The 13272-nt window shown below is 35.1% G+C and overlaps 2 protein-coding genes across 2 annotated transcripts in view; both read right to left on the bottom strand.

The window, feature by feature from the left end:
• The window catches only part of LOC134742678 (very long chain fatty acid elongase 7-like), a 40308-nt gene extending 37010 nt beyond the window's left edge, over positions 1–3298 (bottom strand). Inside the window, exon 1 of the mRNA XM_063675869.1 lies at positions 3146–3298. The gene's annotated coding sequence lies outside the window, so the exon portion shown is untranslated. The remainder of the gene's footprint in view (positions 1–3145) is intronic.
• Positions 3299–6680: 3382 nt separating this feature from the next.
• LOC134742863 (very long chain fatty acid elongase 7-like) lies at positions 6681–10431 on the bottom strand. The gene is made up of 6 exons (XM_063676049.1): positions 10368–10431; positions 9708–9895; positions 9318–9386; positions 9018–9214; positions 7991–8093; positions 6681–6845 (listed from the first exon to the last, which is right to left on the bottom strand). Exons 1-6 carry the CDS (start codon positions 10429–10431, stop codon positions 6681–6683), a joined length of 786 nt encoding a protein of 261 aa, XP_063532119.1.
• Between the last annotated feature and the right edge of the window lie 2841 nt (positions 10432–13272).

Raw genomic sequence — 13272 nt, 5'->3', positions numbered from 1 at the left:
CCACATTGTCGGTTGTCGATAAGGTTGATTTTATAATGAAGTTATATGGAAATAGGGCCTTTTTGACAACCGACAATAAGTACCCTTTTAATTGAGAATGGCACATATTATGCGAGCCCTTGCGGCTATCATATACCTACAGTAGAACCTCGATAGCACGAATCTCAAGGGAAACGCCAAAAAGTTGGGTGGACGAGGTTTTGTTTTAGAGGGTATTTACTTGTTATAGGTTTTGTTTTAATGAGGTTTCGAGTAACAGAGGTGATACAAATTAAAAATTCGTATTAGAGGTAATTTTCACAAACGCTTAAAGTAGAGGCACATTCTTGTTGTTTTCCTCTAGTTATAAAGGTTTGTTAGTAAATAACTTTGGGATATAACATATATATGTAACTATAGCGACCCGCCCCGGCTTCGCACGGGTAGTTCAACCAATTTACACAAAACCTTAACAAATTATACACCTACACCTTCCTCTTGAATCACTATTTATTATAAAAAACCTCATCAATTTAAAAATCTAAGCATACATAGGGACAGACTGCAGACAGCAGAAAGCGACTTTGTTTTATACTGTGTAGTGATGAACAATAAGTCTGTTTTCCGAGTTATGGAGGTAAAAAATTGGATAGCCGTAAAGGGAATATAGTTGTTTACTTCGTCTTAATGCGGTTAAATATTCCGAATTATAGAGGTTTTGCGCTTTCGTGTTAATTTTTGCTTTATCGAGGTTCGAATTATCGAGGTTCCACTGTATATTATAATTGTTACTGTGACAAGTAGCCTTACCACGACTGCCTGTGCAATGTCAAACTGACATTATCTAACGTCTGCGTAACTTACTTTCTATTAGTAAGCAGCAGCAGTAATAATGCGACTACGAGCGAGATGCATCTTAGAAAGTAACGCAGCGTCTTACGCAAGCGAACAACTCGCAAACGCGAAGCGAAGCGGCGCGGCGCGGCGCGGCGGGCCCACGGCGTTCGCGTTCGCAACGAGATCGCCCACGTAGTACACTTCTATAGGTCTCAAAGGATTGATTCACCCCGCGCCGCATCGCGTTCGCGTGATGTTCGCCTACGTAGTAAGCTGCGTAAGTTACACACACGCTAGTGAGTATGTATGTCAGTCAAACTGGTGGTAACGTACATTCATGGACACATTATTGAGTGAACTCATTTGTACAGTCTGGCAAAAAAAGAGTAGAAATTAAAAAGTGGCAACACTGTAGTGTCGTCCCGTTTTTCTTAGATTGATTTGATGTCTTGGATGTGTTGCCACTTTTTAAATTATACACTTTTTTGCCAGACTGTAAAGTGGCCATGCATTTTTTCCGCTGGGTGTAAGTACCTATCCTATCCTATTACGAGTTATCGCATTTTTAGGGATCCGTACACAAAGAGTAAAAACGGGACCCTATTACTAAGACTCCGCTGTCCGTCCGTCTGTCTGTCTGCCTATCTGTCTGTCTGTTTGACTGTCTGTCTGTCCGTCTATCACCAGGCTGTATCTCATGAACCGTAATAGCTAGACAGTTGGAATTTTAACAGATTTTCATAGACAAGCGAATTTAAAAAAAACTGCATGCGGTTTTGTTTCTTTTTAAAAGTAAAAGAATGTTTTCGTTAAGTAAATTGAGCTAACTTAAGGTTTTAAGGCCCTTTCCCTCCAGGGCCCATTAAATTTTCCACCCTGAACACACACAGATCACTAAAAAAATCACTATACAGATTACAAAAAAATAAACTGCTGCTTAATTAGCAAAAGATAAAAAAATATACCAGATAAATCACTGCTACTTTTTTATTTACTGCACCACTCCTTATTTAAATTAGCAACTGAACAAAAGTGGTAAATATTTTTTGGGTAAACTGGTTTGTTATTTAGTCAAATAAGCTATAGCTAACTTGATATAGGTAGCTCAAATTCACGTTTCGCAGAATGTGACAAAGTGGCGAGAAGTTGAATCAAACGGATACTATCAAACATCCCGGAGCTGATTTGAGACCTGAATGATGTCTAATTTCCAGCCGGTGAAATTGTGCTTTTCAAGACGCCCCGAAGCTAAAAGTTAAAAAAAGCCTAAATCGCTTCTCTGGACATTTCTGTTGAGGATTACTTGATAACAAATAAATACATTAATAAGCACTTCGACCATAGGTCAGAAATGTCATTTAACTCATTCACAAAATATAAACTTAACGACTTAACCTACTAATCCATAACACAGAGACAGGAATTAATTCAAGTCACTTGAAATAACCGGGATTAGGTGTAATTGAAAATAATTAATTATTTATTATTATGGTAATAATGATGAAATCGATAATTCAATGAATGCCTATATTAGGTAATCCGTATTTTTTAACATTTAGATTTTTATTCTAAAGTTTCTAGACTAGTATTTTTTTATACAATTTTGTAGATCAGTAGGTGTTTGAAGATCCTTTCGTGAAATTCTTATTATTAAGTTTGACATATCAATAATAATTCAATGTTTATAAGAACAATAGTTAATAACTGCATCAATAAATTACTCTGATATTTAGATTAAGGTAAAATTTGCAAGACTTGACAATTTAAAATTGCTTGTTGCTGGCCTAGCAACAAGCAATTTTAAATTGTCATGTATGGGAAGGTGAAATTCGGCCGAGCTTGCCGAGAACTCTTAAGATGGAACGTTTGTTTTTTTTTTAAATTATGATAATCTAAAAATTAAAAGATTTAAACGCACCAAGAAGTTAAGATTGATGCCAATATATTATATGACCTATTTCATATTTGTAGCATATAGGTATCTGGGGGCACGGTAGTGCCCCCGCCAAGACGTGCAAAGCGAAGCGCAAGGGCACTACCTACCTTTTCTCGAAGCGCTTCGTCGTTTTTAGAACCCTCATAACTTGGGTTTGCATTATACTTACCATATAATTTACTTTCATATTTTTACCTTACATTAACATTTTATGTACATAACGTGGTTTACTATACCTATGTAATATAGTAGAAACCACGTTATCATGTTATGAATAGTTGCCAATAAAGTAGGTATAGGATTCTTAATAGGTACAATTATATTTATAAAAATTGTAAATAAAAGAAAATTCCTAATAATAAAAATACCTTCACCCTCAATTTCAAGACCAACCTTTGCCTCCTTCTCGAAAACAAACACTTCGAAGCACTGAAAACAAAACACTCGCGACTCGAACTCGAAGTTTCGAAATTCGAATACAAAGTTCGATTTTGAATTTCGAATGACGCCCGGCCCTCTCGGCCGACGGAAAGCGACTGTTTTCTTATGTGCAAACTTGCGAAGATGGAAAGCCTGTGCTTGTAAGGCTGGCGAGCGGTGGGCGTTTTGAACGCGCATTCGGCCCTTCGACATTTTACTATACTCTGACCAGGCTAACTTTGCCTGGTCAGAGTATAGTACACGCGCGAGTATAGTAACTTGGCAGTAAGAATGCATACATATCTTAGTAATTAATTTTTACTGTATTTTTATTACTTAAACCTTAAATTTCTAAATAAATTAATGGGTTAAACTACTAAAAAATATCTACAAACATATTACGTGACAGGTACGCCATATAAAACCGGCCAAGTGCGAGTCGGACTCGCGTTCCAAGGGTTCCTTACATTACACAATTTAAACCATTATTTTTTATGTGAAACGTGAGTGATATGTCTTTAAAAAACCAGTAGGGATCGGATCAAAAACAAAGTAATTAAGTCTGACTCACGCTTGACTGCACATTTCTAATAGGTTTTCCTGTGATCTGGTAAAGATCTATTTTGTGTATTTTTTTCAAAATCTAGACCCAGTAGTTTCGGAGATAGAGGGAGGATGGTCATCTTTTGGCTACTTTTTTGAATAACTTCTCAACTGTTTATCCTAAAATTATAAAAAAAAAAATTTGAGATTCTCATAATGAGCTCTTTCATTTGATATGTATCACGATATAGTTTGAAAAACTTTATTTTTTAGTTTTCTCATTTACCCCCCAAAAGTGGCCCCCGTGTTTAAAATTTATTTTTTTACGTTACATGTCCTTTTTTGGGTCACAAACTTACTTATGTATACCAAATTTCAACTTAATTGGTCCAGTAGTTTCGGAGAAAATAGGCTGTGACAGACGGACAGACAGACGCACGAGTGATCCTATAAGGGTTCCGTTTTTTTCCTTTTGAGGTACGGAACCCTAAAAATTAACTATCGAATTATTTTTCTCACTGCACCCACATTCGAGAATTTCTGTTTTGCCCTATGGTTGACTGGTAGGGAATGCCTTAAGGCATTAAGTTCGCCATTTGTACTTATTTTTTATTGTGCAATAATGTTTAAATAAATATATAACTATCATTGGGGCCATCATTTGACTCGCGATTCGCGCGAGGTATAAATTTCCACTAACTAATAACTACTTATCCCATAACACTTCGTGTAGTTTATTAAAAACATGCAGGGAGCAGCAAAGCAGAAGGTAAGCCTCGTAAAAGATTAAATATTAAATATATATCAAAGCCAGTAAGCTAATTATTAAACTAATATTACTATTAGCTAAACATTTACCTAATATGAAAATATTAATATTAATATTTTTTTTATAAAAAACTAAATAAATAAATAAATAAAAAATATTACTATCCACTTCTAAACATTACTTTCTTTTTTCGAAAAGAAAAAAACAAAATAGTTGAAGGTTTTTCGTCTGCAGTGCGCCTTACGCCTTAAACTGCCGGCCCAATTACAAACAGAAAATTGCCATCTATTTTCTAGCCGCCGGGTACTTACGATGCATTCTATTATATATTTTGATGTACAACTACTATGGTGTCCAATATCGGACGAGTCTCAATACTGGTATTGAAATCCGATCCGATATTATCTCTCAATACCGGAATTCCGGAAATAATAATAAAAATATTTATCTAAGGTGAATTCAGTCAAATAGTCAATGAAAATAGTTAAAAAAATACTTTGTTGCATATTTACAATTTATTGGCATTATCTATACCTACATTTTCTGTACTAATAGCAGTCATCTTTTTCATAAATTTTACAGTTTTTGTCGCAATTTCATATTTTCTTTATAAAATGAAACTAATAAATTCCTAATAAGTACCGGAATTATTTTGATTGTTTATTACCAGCCCATTTAGGGTATTTAGGGTTCTCAAGGGTCGGCAATGCTTAAGTGGCTCCTGCGTGATGTTGCTTATGTCCATGGGCGACGATGACCGCTTCCCATCAGGCGGCTCGTCTGCTCGTTTGCTGACTATCACATAAAAAAAGTATCTACATAGAAAATAATGTTGACTTATTGATTTAAACTGACACGATTTTCACTCATAATTTGAAACTACAGTACAACTACTATGGTGTCCAATATCGGACGAGTCTCAATACTGGTATTGAAGTCCGATCCGATATTATCTCTCAATACCGGAATTCCGGAAATAATAATAAATTGATTTATCTTAAGGTGAATTCAGTCAAATAGTCAATGAAAATAGTTAAAAAAATACTTTGTTGCATATTTACAATTTATTGGCATTATCTATACTTACATTTTCTATACTAATAGCAGTCATCTTTTTTTTTCATAAATTTTTCATTTTTTGTCGCAATTTCATATTTTCTTTATAAAATGAAACTAATAAATTCCTTATAAGTACCGGATTTTTTTTGATTGTTTATTACCAGCCCTTCAACCAAACATTTCAACCAGTTGACCAGTTAGTAAATGTTTCCAAATAGCTGGCGTGTCTGGTTGGTCTGCTGGGAAAAATATAGTAACTAGGTATATTTAGGGTATTTAGGGTTCTCAAGGGTCGGCAATGCTTAAGTGGCTCCTGCGTGATGTTGCTTATGTCCATGGGCGACGATGACCGCTTCCCATCAGGCGGCTCGTCTGCTCGTTTGCTGACTATCACATAAAAAAAGTATCTTACATAGAAAATAATGTTGACTTATTGATTTAAACTGACACGATTTTCACTCATAATTTGAAACTAACATGGGACTTAATCACGTAAAAACTTACTTTTATTTATGGCCTGACGTTTCGAACGTGACGTTACGTTCGTGGTCACAGGCAGACGAAACCCGCGCAGCAAGAAGATGCTGATACAATTCCTCGCCAGTCTGCCTATGACCACGAACGTAACGTCACGTTCGAAACGTCAGGCCATACATAAACGTAAGTTTTTACGCGATTAAGTCCCATGTTAGTATAAATTTATGAGTGAAAATCGTGTCATTTTAAATTAATAAGTCAACATTATTTCCTATGTAGATACTAATATTTATATTTGTAAAAAATATCTGTATTGCTGTACAGCGGAGGTATGTTTATAGGCGAAATAAATAAATAAAAAAAACAACGTAGAAACATTTTTTTGTTTATTTTAGGGTTCCGTACCCAAAGGGCAAAAACGGGACCGTATCACTAAGACTCCACTGTCCGTCTGTCGGACTGTCACCAGGCTGTATCTCATGAACCGTGATTGCTAGACAGTTGAAATTTTCACAGATGATGTATTTCTGTAGCCGCTATAACAACAAATACTAAAAACAGAATAAAATAAATATTTAAGTGGGGCTCCCATACAACAAACGTGATTTTATTGCGTAATGAAGTCCGACTCGCACTTGGCCGGTTTTTATATTAATTTCTTCATTCTCTCCTCTTGTTTGTGTAACTGTTGAAGTAGAATTTAAGAAAGAGGAAGAAGAAAGAACCGATGCTGAAGACGCAGAAGTAGTGGAAGAAAGCAGGCAGCGGGCAGGGGGTTAACTTTTGTTGGTAGTACAGATGAGAAATTACGAGAATGAATTGTACCTGGAAATAAATGAAATATTATGAAGTATTTACGTAACATAAAACTGATTATAGCCTACTACCACTACCAAAGTGTTGTTAATGCTAAAAGGATGTAATAAAGTACCTACAGTGTTGTACCTAATGTATAGGTAAGTACAACACTTCCGGTAACTCAAACTCAAAAATTTGACGTTTGACAATAAGGATTATTACGCAAAACTCTGCGTAGAGGGCGTCACTAGCATAGACACAGGGCCTACCGCGAAACAGAAAAATAGAAAGTTCAGTTTCTGCCTCTATCACTCTTGCATATTCGATCGATAGAGAGGCAGATAACGAAATTTCGATTTATGCGTTTCGCGGTAAGCCACCTGTAAACAAACCGCCTTGATGCATCAATCATCATCTTCCTCGCGTTGTCCAGGCATTTTGCCACGGCTCATGGGAGCCTGGGGCCCGCTTGGCAACTAATCCCAGGAATTGACGTGGGCACTAGTTTTTACGAAAGCGACTGCCATCTGACCTTTCAACCCAGAGGTTCCCCTCTGGGTTGAAAGGTCTTATTGTCTAGGCCTTATTGTCCGGTTTCCTCTCGATATTTTCCTTCACCGAAAAGCGACTGGTAAATATCAAATGATATTTCGTAGGCTTACATAAGTTTCGAAAAACTCGTTGGTACGAGCCGGGGTTTGAACCCGCGACCAATATTCGGTTTTATATGTCAATAAGCGCCTGTAATTTTTGTTTAGCAATCACGACGAGACCGATATTTGTCGATCAATACAGAGTTTATTTACCTGTTAGCTATGTAATTTGAAATAATACCGTAATGTGAGCTAAATTGATTGATTGAGTGATTTGTTTTATTTATTTATTTTATATTATATTATTTGATTTCTGTTCTAATCTTAAGTTGACGATATTTTAGTGAAAGCCTTTGTTTTATCCCTTTTTGTAAAATACTGTGCCTTTTTCTTTAATAAATAAATATATCTAATCTAATCTAATCTAATCTAATCTAATCTAAAAAACGCTACTGCTGTAGAATGAGTTTCCTGTCACTGCAGTGTGAGTTAAAAAAAAAGTGTTGTTTGTTGTTTGTTACTCTTCGAGCTGCAGAGGCGCCCATAAGCTACGGTGACCGCTTAATACACTAGACTTACCAATTGAATCTTAGTGACGTGTTTTTTCCACCAAACATATTTTTGATACTCTGGGCCCATGGAACTGATCCCATAATACGCGTACATGATCACGTGGACGAGACTGTTGAGCATAGAAATAGGTAATTACACATATTATGATACTCATAAGTCTCATAACGAATGTTTGATGTTTCCGAATGGTACCAGGCTGCACATTAGAACGTTGGCGTCCAAACCTTACACCCAAACGTTAAAATGGGGCGGAAAAGAAACGTAGTATCAAAGATAAATATAACTCCGTAATAGATGGATACAGTCTAATGATTATCGATCAGATGGCGCCACTACCTTTGGCCTACTCTCGTATAGAGGGCGTTGACGGTTTCGTTTGTTATTTAACGATTTTAACGCATATCAGGGAAAGAACATGGGTCAAAATCATAAAAATAATTAATGCAAAAAAAAAAAAAAAACATTTATCCATATTTAAATACATTTTATCGTATTTTTATAAATCTTCATTTTTAGTTTTAAAGTGTGTCGATAGATAGCAGTGAATTTACTGTGGTTACAAAATTTCCTATCCTATTATATCCTCTTTGTCATAACGAATGTTTGATGTTGTCGAATGGGTCAGGCTGCTCATTAGAACGTTAGTGTAAACGTTAAAATGGGGCGCAAAAGATACATAGGTATGAAACACATCAATAAAATGTAGGAAACATTACACCAATGTAAAGACGCAAACGGCTCTAAGAACAAATTAAATTACTTTCGTATGAAAATATTTTAATTTGTATTTTCAGGGGGCGCTACAAGCCTTCGGAAATTGGTCATATACTTGGAAATTTCGAGCCATGCCACCGAGCCCGGGTGGCCGAGCGATTCAGGCATCTGTCGCGTAAGACGCTGGTTCGATTCCAGCCCCGGGCACTGGAGGCCTTGATCACTTTTTCTTAGTATATGACATAGTTTCTACTAGTAATAGTAACACAAACTAAAATATTTTCAAAAATACTTTGAGATAAGTGAGACCTAAATTTACCTGTTAAGCAGCCCCACCACGACAAAGTGGTCAGTCGGGTGATACATCAGATGCAGCCACGTCCAGGACACCATAGCCGTATGATGGTACAGATGAAGGAAGGTCACCTGGTTGTCCTTCTTCCGAAGCACGAAGAACACCGTGTCGAGAAGGTCCAAGTGCTTGGCGATGAAGTAGGGGTAGATCTCTTTGATGACCTGGCGGTTTCATATCGTAATTATTTACAGCATCACATAATACAGGACTCTTGCTCTTATATATTTATTATTAGTCTAGTAAATAACTTGTATGCAAACATACTCCTTGCAGGTCCTCTCCTTGTGGACATCTTGTAGTGATGATGCCATGCTTCACAATGTATCTGGCGTACTGTGGAAGAAGATAACGATAATAATTAGCCAATAAATACAAGGAATTTTTTAACAATGACATAATCTACAATGCCTTTAAAATAGGACCCAGAGCAACATGGAACAATATCGAATAGGTAAGCAAAATATGTTATATCTGAAAAACATAATAAGTAAGTTACTCAATGAGCTTCCATAGAGAAGTTATACAATTTTGCTAAATATCAACCGACATTCTTACGCCATATTTTTAAAAATTTTATCCTGTGTCACACCACATCGATTTATTTTGTATTTATAACTGAGGGCTGGAATTACCATAACATTGTGATATACTTACTAGAAATACGATGTACGCCGAAGACAGGACTTGAAAAGCGTTATATTTGGTTAAAATACTTTGTAAACTGTATGGTGGTCGGTTCTTCATATAGTTTGGAATTATCTTTTGAACTACCAATAGATACAGAGCTAGAACTAATCCTAAACCTATCGAGGTTTCTGTGAGACTCCATCTTTTGATGATATCTGTAAAACAAAATACATTTATTTTAACTACGTAATATTTGGTAATATGGATTCATGACAGAAAAAATTAACACCTTTTACGCAATAAGATGAGACAAAAATCCGATGAAAAAGGTTTAAAAAAAAATTTAATTTCGTCCGCGCGGTTAAGGTGTTTAATATAAATCAAGGTTGTTATTGTTATTAGTGCCCTATATTTATCAACGCTCTATGGCTATAAGTAATTAAAATTTCATGGCTGTCAGCACACTATGCTATTTACTATAAGTAGGTAGTATGTATTTAGACTAGCATAATTACTTTGTATTTTGTTACTATTAGGAAATCTTATTGGGCCAGGTATATAAACAATAACATTGTTTGTTTTGTCTACAACCTTAATAAAGTATGAAAATTCTATATAAGAATCTTGCCCGGTTTTCCATCTTACTTCAACTCACCTTAATTATTAAATTTACGTAAATTTACTCACCATTATCATCGATCACATGTTCTATATTATCTTCATATAAAGTTTTTAATTTTACATAATCCATTATAACAATAATCTATATTTAATCTACTTTTATTTATCTATTTTATTTATCAATAGATCAACAGAGAAATTTCGAAATGCCTATTAACATCGCGGTTGATTTTATACTAAAGTTAAACTTGAAATGCTTTTTAGCTCATTAGCTGACTTTTAAGTAGATTGATTAGTGATTTCAGTGGTCATTCGCCTTTGTATGTTAATTTTATTAACTAACGCTTAACAATGCGCTAGAAAAGGATAAAAGTCGAAATACAGTGCAGTTTAATTTCGAATTTAATAGTAACATACCTAAGGTTGAAAATTAAATAAATGACTTTGATATTAGCTACTGTATTGAAATGCGCTATACGTTAGGTCAGGAAGTAAATAATTAATTATCTATTGTTATTGTCACATATGTACGGTAATTCCGGGATAAATGGCTATATTTTTTTCTAAAATGCCTTCCATTGTAATGTAGATTTGGCACGTAACGAAAAAGTAAAGATTTTCTTATGACGTCACTTAATAAACTGCGTGTTTTCTTTCGGGAAGTGATGACGACGTCTTAATTTTAAGGGTTCCGTACCCCAAAAGGAAAAAACGGAAACCTTATAGGATCACTCGTGCGTCTGTCTGTCCGTCTGTCACAGCCTATTTTCTCCGAAACTACTGGACCAATTAAGTTGAAATTTGGTACACATATGTAAGTTTGTGACCCAAAGATGGACATGTAACGTAAACAAATTAATTTTAAACACGGGGGCCACTTTTGGGGGGTAAATGAGAAAATTAAAAAATAAAGTTTGTCAAAATATATCGTATTACATATCAAATGAAGGAGCTCATTATGGGAATCTTAAATATATTTTTTTTATAATTTTGAGATAAATAATTTAGAAGTTATTGAAGAAAATAGGCAAAAAATTACCATTCCCCCCCTTTATCTCCGAAAGTACTGGGTCAAAAATTTTGAAAAAAATATACAAAATAGATCTTTACCTATAGATCACCGGAAAACCTATTAGAAATGTGCAGTCAAGCGTGAGTCGGACTTAATTACTTAGTTTTTGATCCGACCCCTACGGGTTTTTTAAAGATATTTCACATAAAAAATACATTGTTTAAATTGTGTAATGTACGGAACCCTTGGAACGCGAGTCCGACTCGCACTTGGCCGGTTTTTTTAAATAATAAACGCTTTACAAAACTACTACATGAAATAATTTCACAGTCAAAATTCAGAAATTACTTACCTCCTTAATATAGTGATAGCAACCGACGATCCAAATAAAAATCATAATTTATATGTTTTTTTTATGAACGTAAATCAGGCTTTATTTGAAAACAATACAAAATAAGTCTTATTTTATTTTAAGAGACTCACAATAAAAATAGTATTAGTTTTTATTTTAAGAATCACAGTTTCATTAAGTACCTGTTTTTTTTATGTTAAATGTACGAGCTTAGCTCCCCCGTAAAAAAACGGAACCAACTAAATAGTAATAGATTAGGGATACCTATTAAACGTTACCATGAATTGTTTCGATAGACTATTTCTCCCTTGTCGGCACCTCTCCCGGAATGACCCTATTATACTAACAAATAAACATAAATTCTCTGGCTGTGAAACGAATTGCTTTCTACATCGCTAGTTTTTTTTCATCGTATGGCGTATTTTTTTATATACTACGTCGGTGGCAAACAAGCATAAGGCCCGCCTGATGTTAAGCACTCTCCATAGCCTATGTACGCCTGCAACTCCAGAGGAGTTACATGCGCGTTGCCGACCCTAACACTCCTCGCCCTCGAGCTCTGGCAACCTTACTCACCGGCAGGAACACAACCCTATTAGTAGGGTCTAGTGTTATTTGGCTGCGGTTTTCTGTAAGGTGGAGGTACCTCCCCAATTGGGTTCTGCTCTAGATCTGGAATGACATCCGCTGTCCTGTGCCCTACCACACAAAGCGAGATGTCATTCACAGTGCCCATACCTCTCTTTTGGACGTAGTTTAAGGACATACCCGGGTCCTTTTGGACGTAGTTTAAGGACATACTCGGGTCCGGGTATATACATAAGCATTCTTTATAAAATTGGATAATAGTCTGAATAAGATAATTATAAGTCCACATTCAGGGCTAGTTAATAGTACTAGACAGAAAAGAATTGTAGAGTTTTTTTAACTATACCTATAATTTAAGGTTTTGCTTTGTTAGGCGCAAATTTTGACTTTTTTTAAATCATTATCTATACCTTTATGTATTTTATTGGTAAGAGCATTTAATCTTGTTGGTAATGAGGTCATATATGTAATAAATGTCAGAAAAGTAAAAAGTTTATAAGATTATCCTGACTACTGTGGTTTTTTCACTAAATCTAAGCCACACTAGCCATAAAAAAAATTGGATTGATATTCAATGTACAAAAAACCGGTCAAGAGCATGTCGGGCCATGCTCAGTCTAGGATTCGGTAGTTACCCGTCCGTCGCATTAGGTTTGAATAAAAATGTTAGTAACATGTTGTTTCGGATCGATAATTTCCGAAAATATTTAATTTATGAAAAATGGTTGTTGAAAACCCCTATTCGTTTTGAAAAACGACACCCCACACCACAGGGTTAAATAAAATAAAATCATTTTTTTTACTATTTAATTTACCACTTGGTCGCCATGAATGATATACAATTTTTTGCATCATACTAGTACAGGGTGGGCCAGTGATAAATTAACTTTTCATCTCGTCTCGACCTCTTTCGTTTTTTATGAAATATAGGCAATTGAGAAATATTTATTATTATTTTATATTATTTTGAATCTGACATATTAATTATTATTATTGTATTCATTATTTAAATTTATTGG

The sequence above is a fragment of the Cydia strobilella genome, chromosome 7 (assembly GCF_947568885.1).
Source record: "Cydia strobilella chromosome 7, ilCydStro3.1, whole genome shotgun sequence".
Lineage (NCBI taxonomy): Eukaryota > Metazoa > Arthropoda > Insecta > Lepidoptera > Tortricidae > Cydia > Cydia strobilella.
This window is presented reverse-complemented; position numbering and strand designations above follow the sequence as displayed.